This window comes from Armigeres subalbatus, chromosome 2, assembly GCF_024139115.2.
Source record: "Armigeres subalbatus isolate Guangzhou_Male chromosome 2, GZ_Asu_2, whole genome shotgun sequence".
In the NCBI taxonomy this organism is placed as follows: domain Eukaryota; kingdom Metazoa; phylum Arthropoda; class Insecta; order Diptera; family Culicidae; genus Armigeres; species Armigeres subalbatus.
In genome coordinates, this window is record NC_085140.1 from 169,551,514 (window position 1) to 169,565,115 (window position 13,602).

The following is a 13,602-nucleotide window of genomic DNA, read 5'->3' on the forward strand; positions in this document are numbered from 1 at the left end:
AGTCACAGACACCAGTTTGTAACAAGTGTGTTACTCGGGAAGGCGACGTGCGCAGCGAGCAAGGTGGATCCATCAGGTGGACCTTCCGTAGACTGCGTGGTTGGCGACGTGCAGCCATGGACCGATTCAGCTTTTATGCACTGCACAGGCCACTCCGGCCTTAGTCTGAGCAAATAAATAATAGTGAAGGCAACAATGATCTCTCTTCTATTGCCATCACAACTTAATCAAACTTAAAGCAAATAAAACCAATCCATATTGACTAAGTAAAATTGACTAGGATTTTATTCGCACTCAATTTTAGAAGAATAATGTTTAGGATTAAACGATCGTTCTCTACATTTGCAAAGATTGAGAAATTCACCGAATGCTTGAACATTGGCGATCAGCTAGTCTGATTTCTGTATTACTACTGATAAGACCTTCTCTAATCGAAACATACAGAATATAACTACTCGTCGGCCAGCTTGCAATGGATTTGCAAAGCAGCATCCTTACGTAACTGGTTTAAAAGTATAAAATCCATCATTGAACCTAACCTTATTTTTGAATTCTAGGACCATTTTGACTTTCATAATCTTCTTCCATACCGCTAGCACCTGGCTGTTCAACTGCAAACGAATCGACTTCGGAGTCTACACAGTTCAGAAAAACTGCATCTTGGAGAATGTTTTCATCAACAATGAAACCACCCTGTTTCGAGTATTCTTTCCGCCGGTGGATTTGGAGATCAACTACGGATCTATTCGGAACTTTGACCGTGCTGTTGCTTCTCGCATGAGCAACAAAACTAAAAGACTAACCGTGACCCATTCGGAAGTGGAGCGATTTTTCCTACGGGATACTCTGGAATACGCAGAGATCATTCACAACAGAATTAGAACGGTGGAATTTGATTCGGCAGCGCAGTTAAAGGTTTGGATGCTGCGGCTGAATTATAATCAGCTGCTAGATGCCACGTTTGTGAGCGAAATACAAACGCTAGTAATCCTTGGCTTGAACAACAATCTGATAACCAGTGTCAGTTGGAATATGTTTTCCAAATTGAAACGTTTGAAAACATTGGACCTAGGAAATAATTTGATCAAGGAAATCGATTTCCGTGGATATTTGCAGCTGCCTTCTTTAAGAAGGTTAGTGCTAGCCGGGAACAACATTGTGCATTTTGATCTTGGTAATAATGTTGTCATGAGGGATCTCAAAGATTTCAACATTTCCATGAATCAGATTTCAACGCTGAATACGTTTTCATTGGAACGGAGCTTCCCTACCATCGAGGAAGTTGATTTGAATTATAATCCTTGGAACTGCGGTAGACAAATGCAAGTCAACAGCTTGTTAATGTTCAAACGAGTTAAGAGGCACCTGGCCCCAATGAAAGTGGTCTGTCACGAGAATTATTTGGAGCAAATGGCATTGAGTGCACCCGATGGAATCGACAAATTAGTAAATCGTTTTAACCTCACGCAAAACCTACGACTTGAAAGGCTACAAATGCAAAGCATCGATGAAAGACTAATCTCTGCACAAATAAGAATCGGCTTTCTGAACCTAATTTCAAAGGAAATCAGCGCAGCAAGCAACGAACTTGTCAGGAAGACAACCCAACTGTATGAGCTGAACAGTCTACGAATGTCACGTAACATAAATATGCACAGCTGAGCGAGATGTGTTTATGGTGCTAGCATAATAAAGTTGTAAAAACATAAAATTGTTGTTTTGTTTGGTCGTCTCAGTTCGAGTTCCAGGCAACCAGACCGGAAGAAAGGATTTCCGCCCTGGTAAGCCTTCCGGTCGACGGCCTCATCACGAAGCTTCAAAGTTATTCTCCGCTGTCGCCATTCATTGTTTCCTTTTTATTCTCTCTCTCTCTTTCCCGCGCATACCGTTTTCTGTCGAGCAGGACACGACGGTTGTTTGTCAATTAAACAAAATCCTGCTTTTATGTTGTTTCGGCCTTTGTATCGTTTGCAGAAAGTGTGTTGAAAAGTGTGCCCTGGGGATTTTATATTCCTCTAGTTTTGGTAGTTCCACACAATCCGGGAAGGCTTATTTTCGTTGCTTGCTCAGCTTTTACTTTCCAATTTTGTTTGTTGAGTCTCGGTATTAGGGTGGCTCAAAAAACATTTTTTCAAATTTTTTGATGGGCCGCCCTCTCATTCGGTTCTATTTGATGCCCTGATGCTCTGGACAAAAATTCAGCCAAATCGGTCAACGTTTGGGCAGTGCTAAACTCGTTGGAAGTTTATATGAAAAAATGTATGCAGAAACATCCAAAAACAGTGATATGCAGTTGGACTGCACAATTGGGTTGTTGAGCAGAGAAAAATATGAGGTTTTTTATAGTTTAACATAAAGAGCATGCTCTTCTGATCTCCAACATATTTTTATTTTGTTTGTAAACCATTTATTTTCATTTTTGTATAGCAAACAATAAGCCATTTTTATCGATAGAATGACACTAACATCCATAGAATGACAGTTGGCCCATGCAGCATAAGAACAAATTTTTAGTCCCATATAAATTTAAAATGCAAATTAAAAATAGTTCCGGGGCTCCAAAAATTCTGAAAAATTGGGGTTAGGCTCAATTTTTTATGCAGATTCAGAATATGTAAAAACATGTATACCCCTAAACAACCCAATTTACGATAAAGAACCATGATACTCATTCAGTTCTTGTAAAATAAAATACAGAATGTTATGCTGAAAACCGCGAGAAGATTAGAGATTATTACGCAAAGATATTAGCATTTTACTGGAGTGTTGTAGGGGTGAATTTATTTCTTTTCAAATGTAAAAGAAACGAAATTTGCTCAAACCCTACTGCAGAGAAATGCTAATAACTTAGCCGGACAAACTCGAATCTTCTCGCGGTTTTCTGCATAACAATCTGTATTAAATTCTCCAAGATCTGAATGAGTATCATAGTTCTTCATCGTAAGTTGTGTAGTCCAGCTGCAATTTACTGTTTTTGGATGTTTCTGCATACATTTCTCCATATAAACTTTCAACGAGTTTAGCACTGGCCAAACGTTGACCGATTTGGCTGAAATTTTGTCCAGAGCATCAGGGCATCAAATAGAACCGAATAAGAGGGCGGCCCATCACAAACATTGAACAAAGTTTTTCCCATACTAATTTGAGCCACCCTACTCGGTATGGTACAATCGATACACCTGAGTTGCATACAATATCTAACTCTGAATAAAGGACGCGTACCAGAATGAGCCAAAACTTTTCAATTCAGCTCGGTAGCACCACACAATAATCTCATTTGGTAGGGATTCTGCCGAAACACATCATGCGGCTTATTGATTTACTTGTGATATTTTGATCGTAAAAATAATGGAAATCATTTCATATCAATTCATCCACACATTTGTTGTAGAATATCCTTAGTTAAGGGGTAGTGGGAATACGATTTTTAATCAATTAAATCTGCTAAGCGAAAGCTTGGGGAGAAAAATGACTAATTTTTTGTTAACGCTTGGTGCGATTTGGCAGAACCCCGGCTATATATATGGAGTCGTTTATAGACCGTTCCGATAATAATAAATACACTTTGTTTATTGAATAATTCCATTTTTTTTTGCAAGTAATCTACTGTTTTATGGTTACATATGGCCCAAACTTTTATTTACTTTCATATAGCATCGAGTTTTCGAAGAATGTTTCGAATATTTGTCATGTTCTATGAATTTTTACTTTTATTTTATGTTTTGAGGATTTTGCACAATATGTTTTCAGCTATAACATAATTTTTTTCATATTTCTATTTCGATCTGTTTTTTGCACTCATTTAACAAGCGTTATGGATTTTGAAAATTAAATAATTGCAATCGGACGAGAATTAGAACAATTTCAAATCAAATGCGACTAGCCCCAAAAAAAACCTTTTAAAATTATTTCGAGCTCTCGTTTTCACTAAACCAGTTTTTTACTTTTTGGATCAATGTGGTCTGTGTCATTAGTGTCCAGATCAAACCCCAAGATATCTCGTACTTGAAAAGGGTCTGATTCTGAAGCCATATCCATACTCATCAGAATTATTCCATTTCCGAAATCGGAAATTCCTGGTCATTGAAATCATTTTTCAACCAAATCTCGTCGTTAATGCAACAAGACAGACTTTTTTATGCATCTGTATTGAAAATTATACTGATTTAACAGTTATACGTTTTGCCTTTCTCGTATACTAAGTATACGTAAAGGCTATAATTTCACTCCAAAACCAAACTTTTGATAGAAGGCTCGGAGACCCATAGTGTTATATACCAATCGACTCAGCTCGACGAATTGAGGTGATGTCTGTTTGTGTGTATGTATGTATGTGTGTGTGTGTGTGTATGTGTGTATGTGTACAAATTTTGTAGACACACTTTTGAACTTAGCATTACCTGATTTACTCGCAACAAGTTGCATTCAACGGGAATGCGGTCCCATTGTTTGCTATTGACACTTGGCCTGATCGGACATTGAATTTCGGAAATATTGACACAACATTGTTTTATCCCAAGGGTCCCCCCTTGGAAAAAAAAATCAAAATCGAAAAAAAAAATTTTTTTTTCAAGAATGATAATTAATGCAAAAACATGCAAAATGATAGAAAATATGCGATCTATCCCCCTAAAGTGCTTTTTTGACATTTCCTATGTGATTTTTTCAGTACATTTTACGATGCACGAGAAAGGCACCATCGCCGCTAGGTGGATTAATCTGGGTTTTTCTAGGTAATTTACGAAAAAACACATTCCAAAAATAATCTATTTTTTTTAATGTTTAACATATTTTTACATATTAACAATTAATTACATATTTTTTTTAATGTTCAGCCAAAAAATCGAAGCTAATATATCATGTGAAAGAGTAAGATGTAATCTATAAGACGAATCGACATTTTCATGAAATATCAAACGCCATTCCAATTGCCGACTATTTCTTAGTGTATTTATAATGATCGGAATGGTCTATAGGTACCTGCGTTTTTAGTGCTATTCTTCAGAGTTAGTGAAGGAATGCAAAAAGTGTCGTTACCCTAGTGACACAATACTAGTTGAATTGGCTGCCCGGACAAAAGCTACGTACTGAATAACAAAACATTATATGAAGTTGGATGATATAAATAAAATAACAGGCAACAATATCAACATTTTTCACCGAAATATCATTTAAATAACAATGTATGTCCATATCACATTTTGCTATCACATCAAGATTCATTATTACTCTGAGCCATTTTCGTCTGTTCGGGTGCAGTAACTATTCTATAACAAATCGGTACTAGAACCATTTTACCTTATTTGGAGTGCTTTGTACAACTACAGACTTTTGGGTACTTTCAGGATTTGTTGTGTACATTCTTGGATCATTTTCGCTTAGGATGATGATGTGATTCCAAGTTTTTTTTTACTTTGAGAGGACAGGTAAATTATCCATTCCACTGTAACAATTCATTACATCGCGAAATAAAAAGTACAGATTTTGTTTACAATCTGCTAAGGGTACATTTTTAGCATTCTGTAAATGGACTAGAAAGGATAACAAAAACAGGCCAAAAAATTTGTAAGTAAATTTGTCTGGTTTACACAGGGATTATGAAACATTATGAAGAATGTTTGACTGCCAATTGTGAAACAGGAAATGTAAAAATAAGTGTTTTATACTCCGGATAAATGACGAATGTTTAACTCCATTATAATAACAAAATAAAAGAATGACAAAAAAATGCATTTCTCGCTGCTCGTGCAACATAAACAAAAAGAAACGCTTGGAAGCTCTTCCACAGAAAACAACCTTCCATGCGCTACCCCAAGTGGTAAACTGTCACGACTCTGTTCGAGCCTGCGTGAACCGGTCTTCCCTGACGAAAACAAATTCCATTCATCCAAAAACCCCACACCTCGTAAACACGCGTTCGGTTCTCGTCCGTCCGGCACCGGGGCAGGGGTGTGTTAATTAAAACCGGAACTAAAATTTAAACACCGACAAAGTAAATAACGCCGTCATCGCGCTTCGCCTCTCTACAGAAGCCATAGCCAGCCAGCTAACATTCTAGAGAAGAACCACCCAAATCGGCTGTCTAACACTGGTGAAGTGTTCATACGGGCCGGTCGGTTTCCTTGCTAGCAACCGGCAAAGTGCCGTGCGTACGTGCCTTCGATTATATGACTGACTTACGCATTTCAGCTATGCTTACTCATCAACCGGCGACAATTTTAGGAAGCGATCGTCAGTATCGTATTATTGATTTTTTTTGTTTGACTGCTCACCGAAAACAATTATTACTATGCTTAGATAATGAATTATCTGTTGTACAAAAACAAAGATACATCAATTCTCATACTTGAATACGATGGAGCAGGCACAGGAGTGCCCGATGATAAAAATTAAAATGCAACCAGCAAAGAGTAGCCCATTTATTTAATTACGGTCAGCATTAGGTCTTGTCGGATGATGGATGTATTGATTTCGTCCAGAGAGCAGTGATTAGTCCAGATCTTTCGATTTCGTATTTTAACCAAATTTGTCACATCCCAAGTAACATTTTAAAATTTATCATGCTCTAGGCTTTCATGACAAGTTGCTAAAAAAAAACTAATGACTCCACCAAAACCTCTTCATAACATCATTAAGATACCCTTCCGGCCAATCTATAAGAAGTTATGAAAACCGCATTAAGAGTAGTAAACTGCAATGAAAAATTGTATTGAATTTGTTGATACTCTATAAGAGGTTGTCGTGACCATCATAAGAGTAACAATAAAACTGTTTCAATTTCATATTATGGACTATATTTATTGTCGTTCCATTGCTTTTTTGTTTTTATTTTCACTAGATAACAATATCCCCTATATAAAGCTGATGTGTGGAAAATAATGCTTCTGATTTTACTTATAATGGTTGATGTTGAAAATGAAGTATTATTTAAGTGATTCATACAACAGAATGACATGCGCAACCAAATATTTCGTGAATATTAAGTTTTTAGAAGCTTATAATCAACGCGCCTCGAAATTATCGAATAATCACATGAAAATAGGATATTAAATTATTTTCCAAACTGCTTAAAATAAAATAGTTTGTAATAAAGTAACCGTGCTATTATCAAAAAACCTCAGAAATAATTTAATTCCACTAAAGAATAGTCTATTTGATCATTATTGATGTATTTTTTTGGGGCCCTCCTTAGCCGTGAGGTAAGACGCGCGGCTACAAAGCAAGACCATGCTGAGGGTGGCTGGATTCGATTCCCGTTGCCGGTCTAGGCAATTTTCGGGTTGGAAATTGTCTCGACTTCCCTGGGCATAAAAGTATCATCGTGCCAGCCTCATGATATACGGATGCAAAAATGGTAACCTGGCTTAGAAACCTCGCAGTTAATAACTGTGGAAGTGCTTAATGAACACTTAGCTGCGAGGCGTCTCTGTCTCAGTGTGGGGATGTAATGCCAATTAGAAGAAGAAGATGATGTATTTTTTCAATCACGGCTATGACGTTGATCATTATTTCTACAATGCGACATTCCTTTTAATGAATACAAAAAATCTGGCGATAAATAGCTCAATGGCTTTTGTGATAACCTCAATATTTCTCCTTGATTTCTTCATGACCGTTTTAAACTTGTTATAAAACTTTGTCATGATTACACTTCCCTACAACAGATGACCTTCAGTTCGATAACATGCAGCATAGTGGCTGAGGCTGGAAGCACATCCTACGGGCAACGATGCCAAATCTGTGGAAATTAAAGCTCTCGGCGGATTTGCGGTTCCGTATAAGAAATCTACGAATGCTAGTAATATCCTGAAATTAGTGAACCTACGAATATAGGGTATTTTCGTATTTTAAGTTAATTTGTAGGAATCAAATATGTGTGTATGTAACAAGGGCAAATTCTTTAACTAGGATAACGCTAACCTCATTATGCGTCTTATTGCATGATTCACGTATAAGTTATACAGCAACACTGCTTTCCAAATTCGACATAACGCATAGATCGAGTAACGTTGAGTAGTTCTAAAGCAGTGCACAATGGGGAAATCCGATTTCAAAGGTGGAAAAAATTGATAACTTTCTTCACGAACAACTTACAGAAGAGATCAAGAGCTTATTCGAAAGGGAATTTTGCAAAGAATTCAGTGAGTGCTGTTTCGTGGACGTGTAACGCTGCTGTATGTAGTTATTGAGCTCGTTTTGCCCTAATGCCCCATATATCGCGAGTTTCCAAACTATTTGTCATTTTATCTTTAAGACATTGTTCTAAAATTGTGTTTATCTCTTCACTGTGGATCCATAGAAGGGCACTAAATATATTTTGTTGGTAAAAGTTGGAAATTTAAGGGATTTTGGGGTCAAATAAGCATCAAAGTGCATTTTATGTGCAATTTTCATGTATTCTGTAAAAAATAGTAATATTTACAGATAAGTGTTGATATTATTGTCCCAAAGTGTTGAACAGATATTGACAAATGTTTGCTGAACGAAAATTAATGAAATAAATCGTTTCACAAATGTTTTATTTGATTATTTGTTGAGTAAAAAACGATTTTTAAAAACTTTTGAATAACACCGATGCCAAACATTTCCAAACCATACCCGATAGCACTACTAAACAAGAATAGTCATCTGTTATGAGTCTTGATGTGATCATAGATAGGAGGTGATGGGAGATACTCTTTTTTCTTACCTTTTGCCCGAATTCTATAAAATAATATAGCTCAATGATTTCGAGCAAGGAAATGATGTAGTAATGTTAATTTAGTCGATATTTTCCAATGATATAATGAAAATAACAAATAATCATATAATTTATTAAAAATATTGAACTATAGGGGATTTAGGGGTCATACAGCTCATTTAATGTAATTTTTTATTCAAAATGAGATAACATTTTTTACAGACGACACACATAGAAGATTAAGGGCTTATTCGAAAGGGAGTTTTCCAAGAAATTCAGAGAAAAATGTTTTGTAGACTTGAGACACTTCTGTATGTAGTTATTAAGCTCGTTTTGCCCCAATGTCGCATAATCACAGTTTCTCATATTTTTCGTGCTTCTATCTTCCAATTATTGTACTAAAGATGTGTTCTCCTCTTCATTATAGATCCATACATAGCACTATACATATTTTGTTGGAAAAAGTTGGAAACTTAAGGGATTTTAGGGTTCAATATGTACTAAATTGCACTTTACGTGAACTTATCATGTATTCTGTGAAAAATAATAAAATTCGTACATTCAAAGTTAATTGCCTATATGCCGGGTATTAAGCCACCCGGAGTGGAATTATTATATAATTGAATTTTTTTCATCGTTACTGAGATCAGTACATTCAAAGTGAAGTGAACTTTGAATGTACTGATCTCGAGTGGCGATCTCTCTTCGCTTGTGTGGTCGTGTTGGGATCTGACGACCAAACTGGCACAACCTCACACAACCCTACTTCATTGAGCGCCGTTGCTGATGAAGCAAGTGTGTAGGAGCCGGACAATACTAAATACTCATCCTACTTGGTTGACATGATGTGTACAAAAATACATTTGAGAGAGTTAGTTCTGAAAATGTATTGCGAGAGATCGGCTGGTACCTGGTGCTGGGAATTTGGTTTCATCAGTACCCGCTAAGCTGCGGTGGACGACGGAGGTCCTTCGTAGCTTAGTAGGGAAAGCACCTGTCATGCGAACTGGGGTCGTGGGATCAAACCCCACCGAAGGGGCGGTTACCCTCCAATACCTTTTCCGAACTAAATCTATCACATGTTGTACATATGCATAATCAAGTTTCAGACATAGTAAATAATAAAATTATTATTATTCTCCCAAAATGTTCTACAGGCATTGATAAATGTTTGCGAAACAATAACTAATGAAGTTAGTGTCGCAAGTGTCTTGTTTTGTGATTTATTGGGTAACACACGATTTTTTAAATGCTTCTGAAAAGCGCCGATGCCAATCATTCCCAAACCATACCCGTTTGCACAACTAGATAAGAGTAAATATATTAGTCGATATGACAATAGATAGGAGTAAATAAGAAATATTCTTTTCTCATGACGTTTCACCCAAAGTCCCCTTATAAAATAATATAGCTCAATGATTCTGGGTTAAGTAATGATGGAGTAACATTGATGCTGTAGATTTTGCCAAAATTGACCATATTAGGAGCTACTTCAATACTTACATGTTTTTAAACCACCGTATATTAACCCTAAATGATTATTTGACGTAATATAGTGCAAATGATTTCTTGGGTATTATTTTTTTTACAGAATACATGAAAAATTCACATAGATGCACACTGATGATTATTTGACCCCAAAATCCCTTAAATTTCCAACTTTTTCCAACAAAATATGTATTGTGCTATGTATGAATCTATAATGAAGAGAAGAAGGCATCTTTAGTACAATACTTGAAAGATAAAAGCACGAAAAATATGATAAACTGTGATGTATGCGACATTGGGGCAAAACTAGCTTAATAACTACATACAGAAGTGTCTCACGTCTACAAAACATGTCTAACTGAATTTTTTGGAAAACTCCCTTTCGAATAAGCCCTTAATCATCTATGTGCGTCGTCTGTGAAAAATGTTATCCTATTTTAAAAAATTACATTAAATGAGCTGTATGACCACTAAATCCCCTATAATTCAATATTTTTAATGAATTATATGATTATTCGTTATTTTTATTATATCATTGGAAAATATCGACTAAATTAACATTACTACATCATTTCCTTGCTCGAAATCATTGAGCTATATTATTTTATAGGGGAATTTGGGCAAAAAGGTAAGAAAAAAGAGTATCTCCCATCACCTCCTATCTATGATCACATCAAGACTCATAACAGATGACTATTCTTGTTTAGTAGTGCTATCGGGTATGGTTTGGAAATGTTTGGCATCGGTGTTATTCAAAAGTTTTTAAAAATCGTTTTTTACTCAACAAATAATCAAATAAAACATTTGTAAACGATTTATTTAATTAATTTTCGTTCAGCAAACATTTGTCAATATCTGTTCAACACTTTGGGACAATAATATCAACACTTATCTGCAAATATTACTATTTTTACAGAATACATAGAAATTGCACATAAAATGCACTTTGATGCTTATTTGACCCCAAAATCCCTTAAATTTCCAACTTTTACCAACAAAATATATTTAGTGCCCTTCTATGGATCCACAGTGAAAAGATAAACACAATTTTAGAACAATGTCTTAAAGATAAAATGACAAATAGTTTGGAAACTCGCAATATATGGGGCATTAGGGCAAAACGAGCTCAATAACTACATACAGAAGCGTTACACGTCCATGAAACAGCACTCACTGAATTCTTTGCAAAATTCCCTTTCGAGTAGGCTCCTGATCTCTTCCGTAAGTTGTTCGTGAAGAAAGTTATCAATTTTTTCCACCTTTGAAATCGGATTTCCCCATTGTGCAGTGACCCAAACTAGTTTTATGACGCATTTGAAAGCAATAATAAAACTATTATTAAAACTTCAAAGCTTACAAAAAGTTTAGTTTTAAAACATGGTTTATAAGAGTTTTATGGATATCTCGAGAGTGATATAAAACCTTTGTTCGTTAGCATTGTTCGTGACCATAATAAAATTCATATAAAACCCAACGGCCAAAGAATTGTTACTTGGGATATCTTCAATTAACGGCAGCTTAGTCTCAAAGGATTGAAACGTAGACTGCGTAGCCGTTATTTATTAATAACAATCGACAACACGATTGGATAATAGTAGTTTGTGCAACTAGTTGCAAAAAGATGACGTTTTCAGCACGAGTTGTACGATTATCCACGTTGGATATATAAAAGTGGGATCATAATTATTTCCAATTAAAACGTGCCTTTTCAGTAAGCATGCATACAAAAAAAAATCATGAATTGGAAATTCTGGTCATTTTAGGCTGGGATGCCAAATATCGAAATTTTGATACTCAAACATGACCATTTTGTATGAAAATCAGCGAATGCTTTATAAATATTTCCGGGTGTAGGCAATTCCCAAAATTTACACAACTTTCCTCCATCTATGAGTCAATATAGGTTCCAGTCAACTCCCAGATCGTAAACTCATTCCAGCTCAGAATTACATTTTCCTCAAGCAAGAATTATATCGATGGACCATCATACATCAATCAATTATCACAGCGCCATAGTAGTTCATCTTGAAAGATGATTATATTAATGTGCATTGATTAGAATGTAATGGCCCGTGAAATAGATAATAACGCAGAACGATCATCACCACATTCGCCTTCTGAAGCATTGCAATCAATACCGTAGATACTTTTTTAATCTTTATTATAGGTATAAAATCTTGGGCAATTCTGCAACGTTTTAATTTAATACAAGAAATGTCAGCTTTTAATACAGATACTGTATTAATGGTTGTATTAAAATCTTTTGAAATTGTATATGCCAAAACTTTATACAGTTTCTGTAAGGTTCTTATGCAGAATTGTATTAAAATCTGCCATCCTCTGGTTGGGTGAACGAAGTCCTACTCTCTTTCCCACCAAACTACCGTAACATAATTCCAATAAAAAGGGCAATCAAGTAGGTGTAACAAGTTTCCCAAATGTTATCGTTCCATTTATAAATTTCAGATGAAAACCGGAATGTAACATTTGCACGCATTTCCGCTAGATCCGGATCGGGGAGTATGATTGACATTGGAAAAGGGGTTCGTCCAACTTTTTTTTTCAAGATGTCGTATCTTTAAGATATATATGTTATCTATCACAAATTCATTGGTACATAGTAACTACTATCCAAGCCGTTCTTAGATGCACATTAGACAGAATAACTGCGATTTCAATTAATATTGTTCTCTGATGGCCCTCTGCATTCTTTCACCTTCTAATAAACAAAACATATCATACTCGTCGGTCGCTTGCGATATAATTCGGTTCTATACTTCATTGCTTTCGGCTTCCTTCAACTTTGAGCAATGTTTCTGCAGTTTACCGATAAAAACCAATGAAAAATTCAAACTAGAAAATATTTTCGTCAGTTTTTTTTGCTAACATCGCTACTGAAGAAATTACAAAATAAGAAACAGTTCATATGATTTTAATTGCACTCTTTTGGGTAGTATGAATATGGGTACCGTCGTGCGGGAGCTTTTTCGGACATTTTGAAACAAGAATTATATCGTAAATTACTATAAAATTGCCAATACCACCATTGGGTGCCTTGTGGATAGTTGGATGGCAACTTTCTGTTTCAAATTTAGTATTTTTTTCATTTATTTTTTTAGAAAATCAAAAACCCAAAGTAGCCCTCGGAGTCAAAAGAAGCACCGCACGACAGTACTTTGAAATATAACGAGGCAGTATCAAATGTACGACATATAAGACACACATGCTTAGCCTTAACGTACGAATTATTTCTCAACATATGAATGCATTTGGCAATCTCTATTCCAACCGTCATTTTCCCATCAGCTCGAGCTGGTTAGAAGAACTCTTCCCGGATCATGCTGATTAGTCCTAAGCCAGAGGCAGCTGCTGCGAATGATGCTTAAAGCAAGGGGGAAAAGGGGCAAATGCCACAAACATATTTGAAGCACTTT

General features: G+C 35.8%; 2 protein-coding genes across 4 annotated transcripts in view; one reads left to right on the forward strand and one right to left on the reverse strand.

Moving 5' to 3' along the window:
- The window catches only part of LOC134211174 (eukaryotic translation initiation factor 5B-like), a 492,524-nt gene that overhangs the window by 126,699 nt on the left and 352,223 nt on the right, over nucleotides 1-13,602 (reverse strand). The gene's annotated exons all lie outside the window — the stretch shown is intronic.
- LOC134215468 (leucine-rich repeats and immunoglobulin-like domains protein sma-10) lies at nucleotides 412-1,711 on the forward strand. The gene is made up of 2 exons (XM_062694654.1): nucleotides 412-498; nucleotides 558-1,711. Exons 1-2 carry the CDS (start codon nucleotides 473-475, stop codon nucleotides 1,660-1,662), a joined length of 1,131 nt encoding a protein of 376 aa, XP_062550638.1. The 5' UTR covers nucleotides 412-472; the 3' UTR covers nucleotides 1,663-1,711.

Bases quoted from the DNA above. Each gene is read 5' to 3' on its own strand.
- LOC134215468 (XM_062694654.1), top strand. From the start codon at position 473: ATGGATTTGCAAAGCAGCATCCTTAC. The intron at 499-557 runs GTAACTGGTTTA...TTTGAATTCTAG, and splicing joins TTGCAAAGCAGCATCCTTAC to GACCATTTTGACTTTCATAA.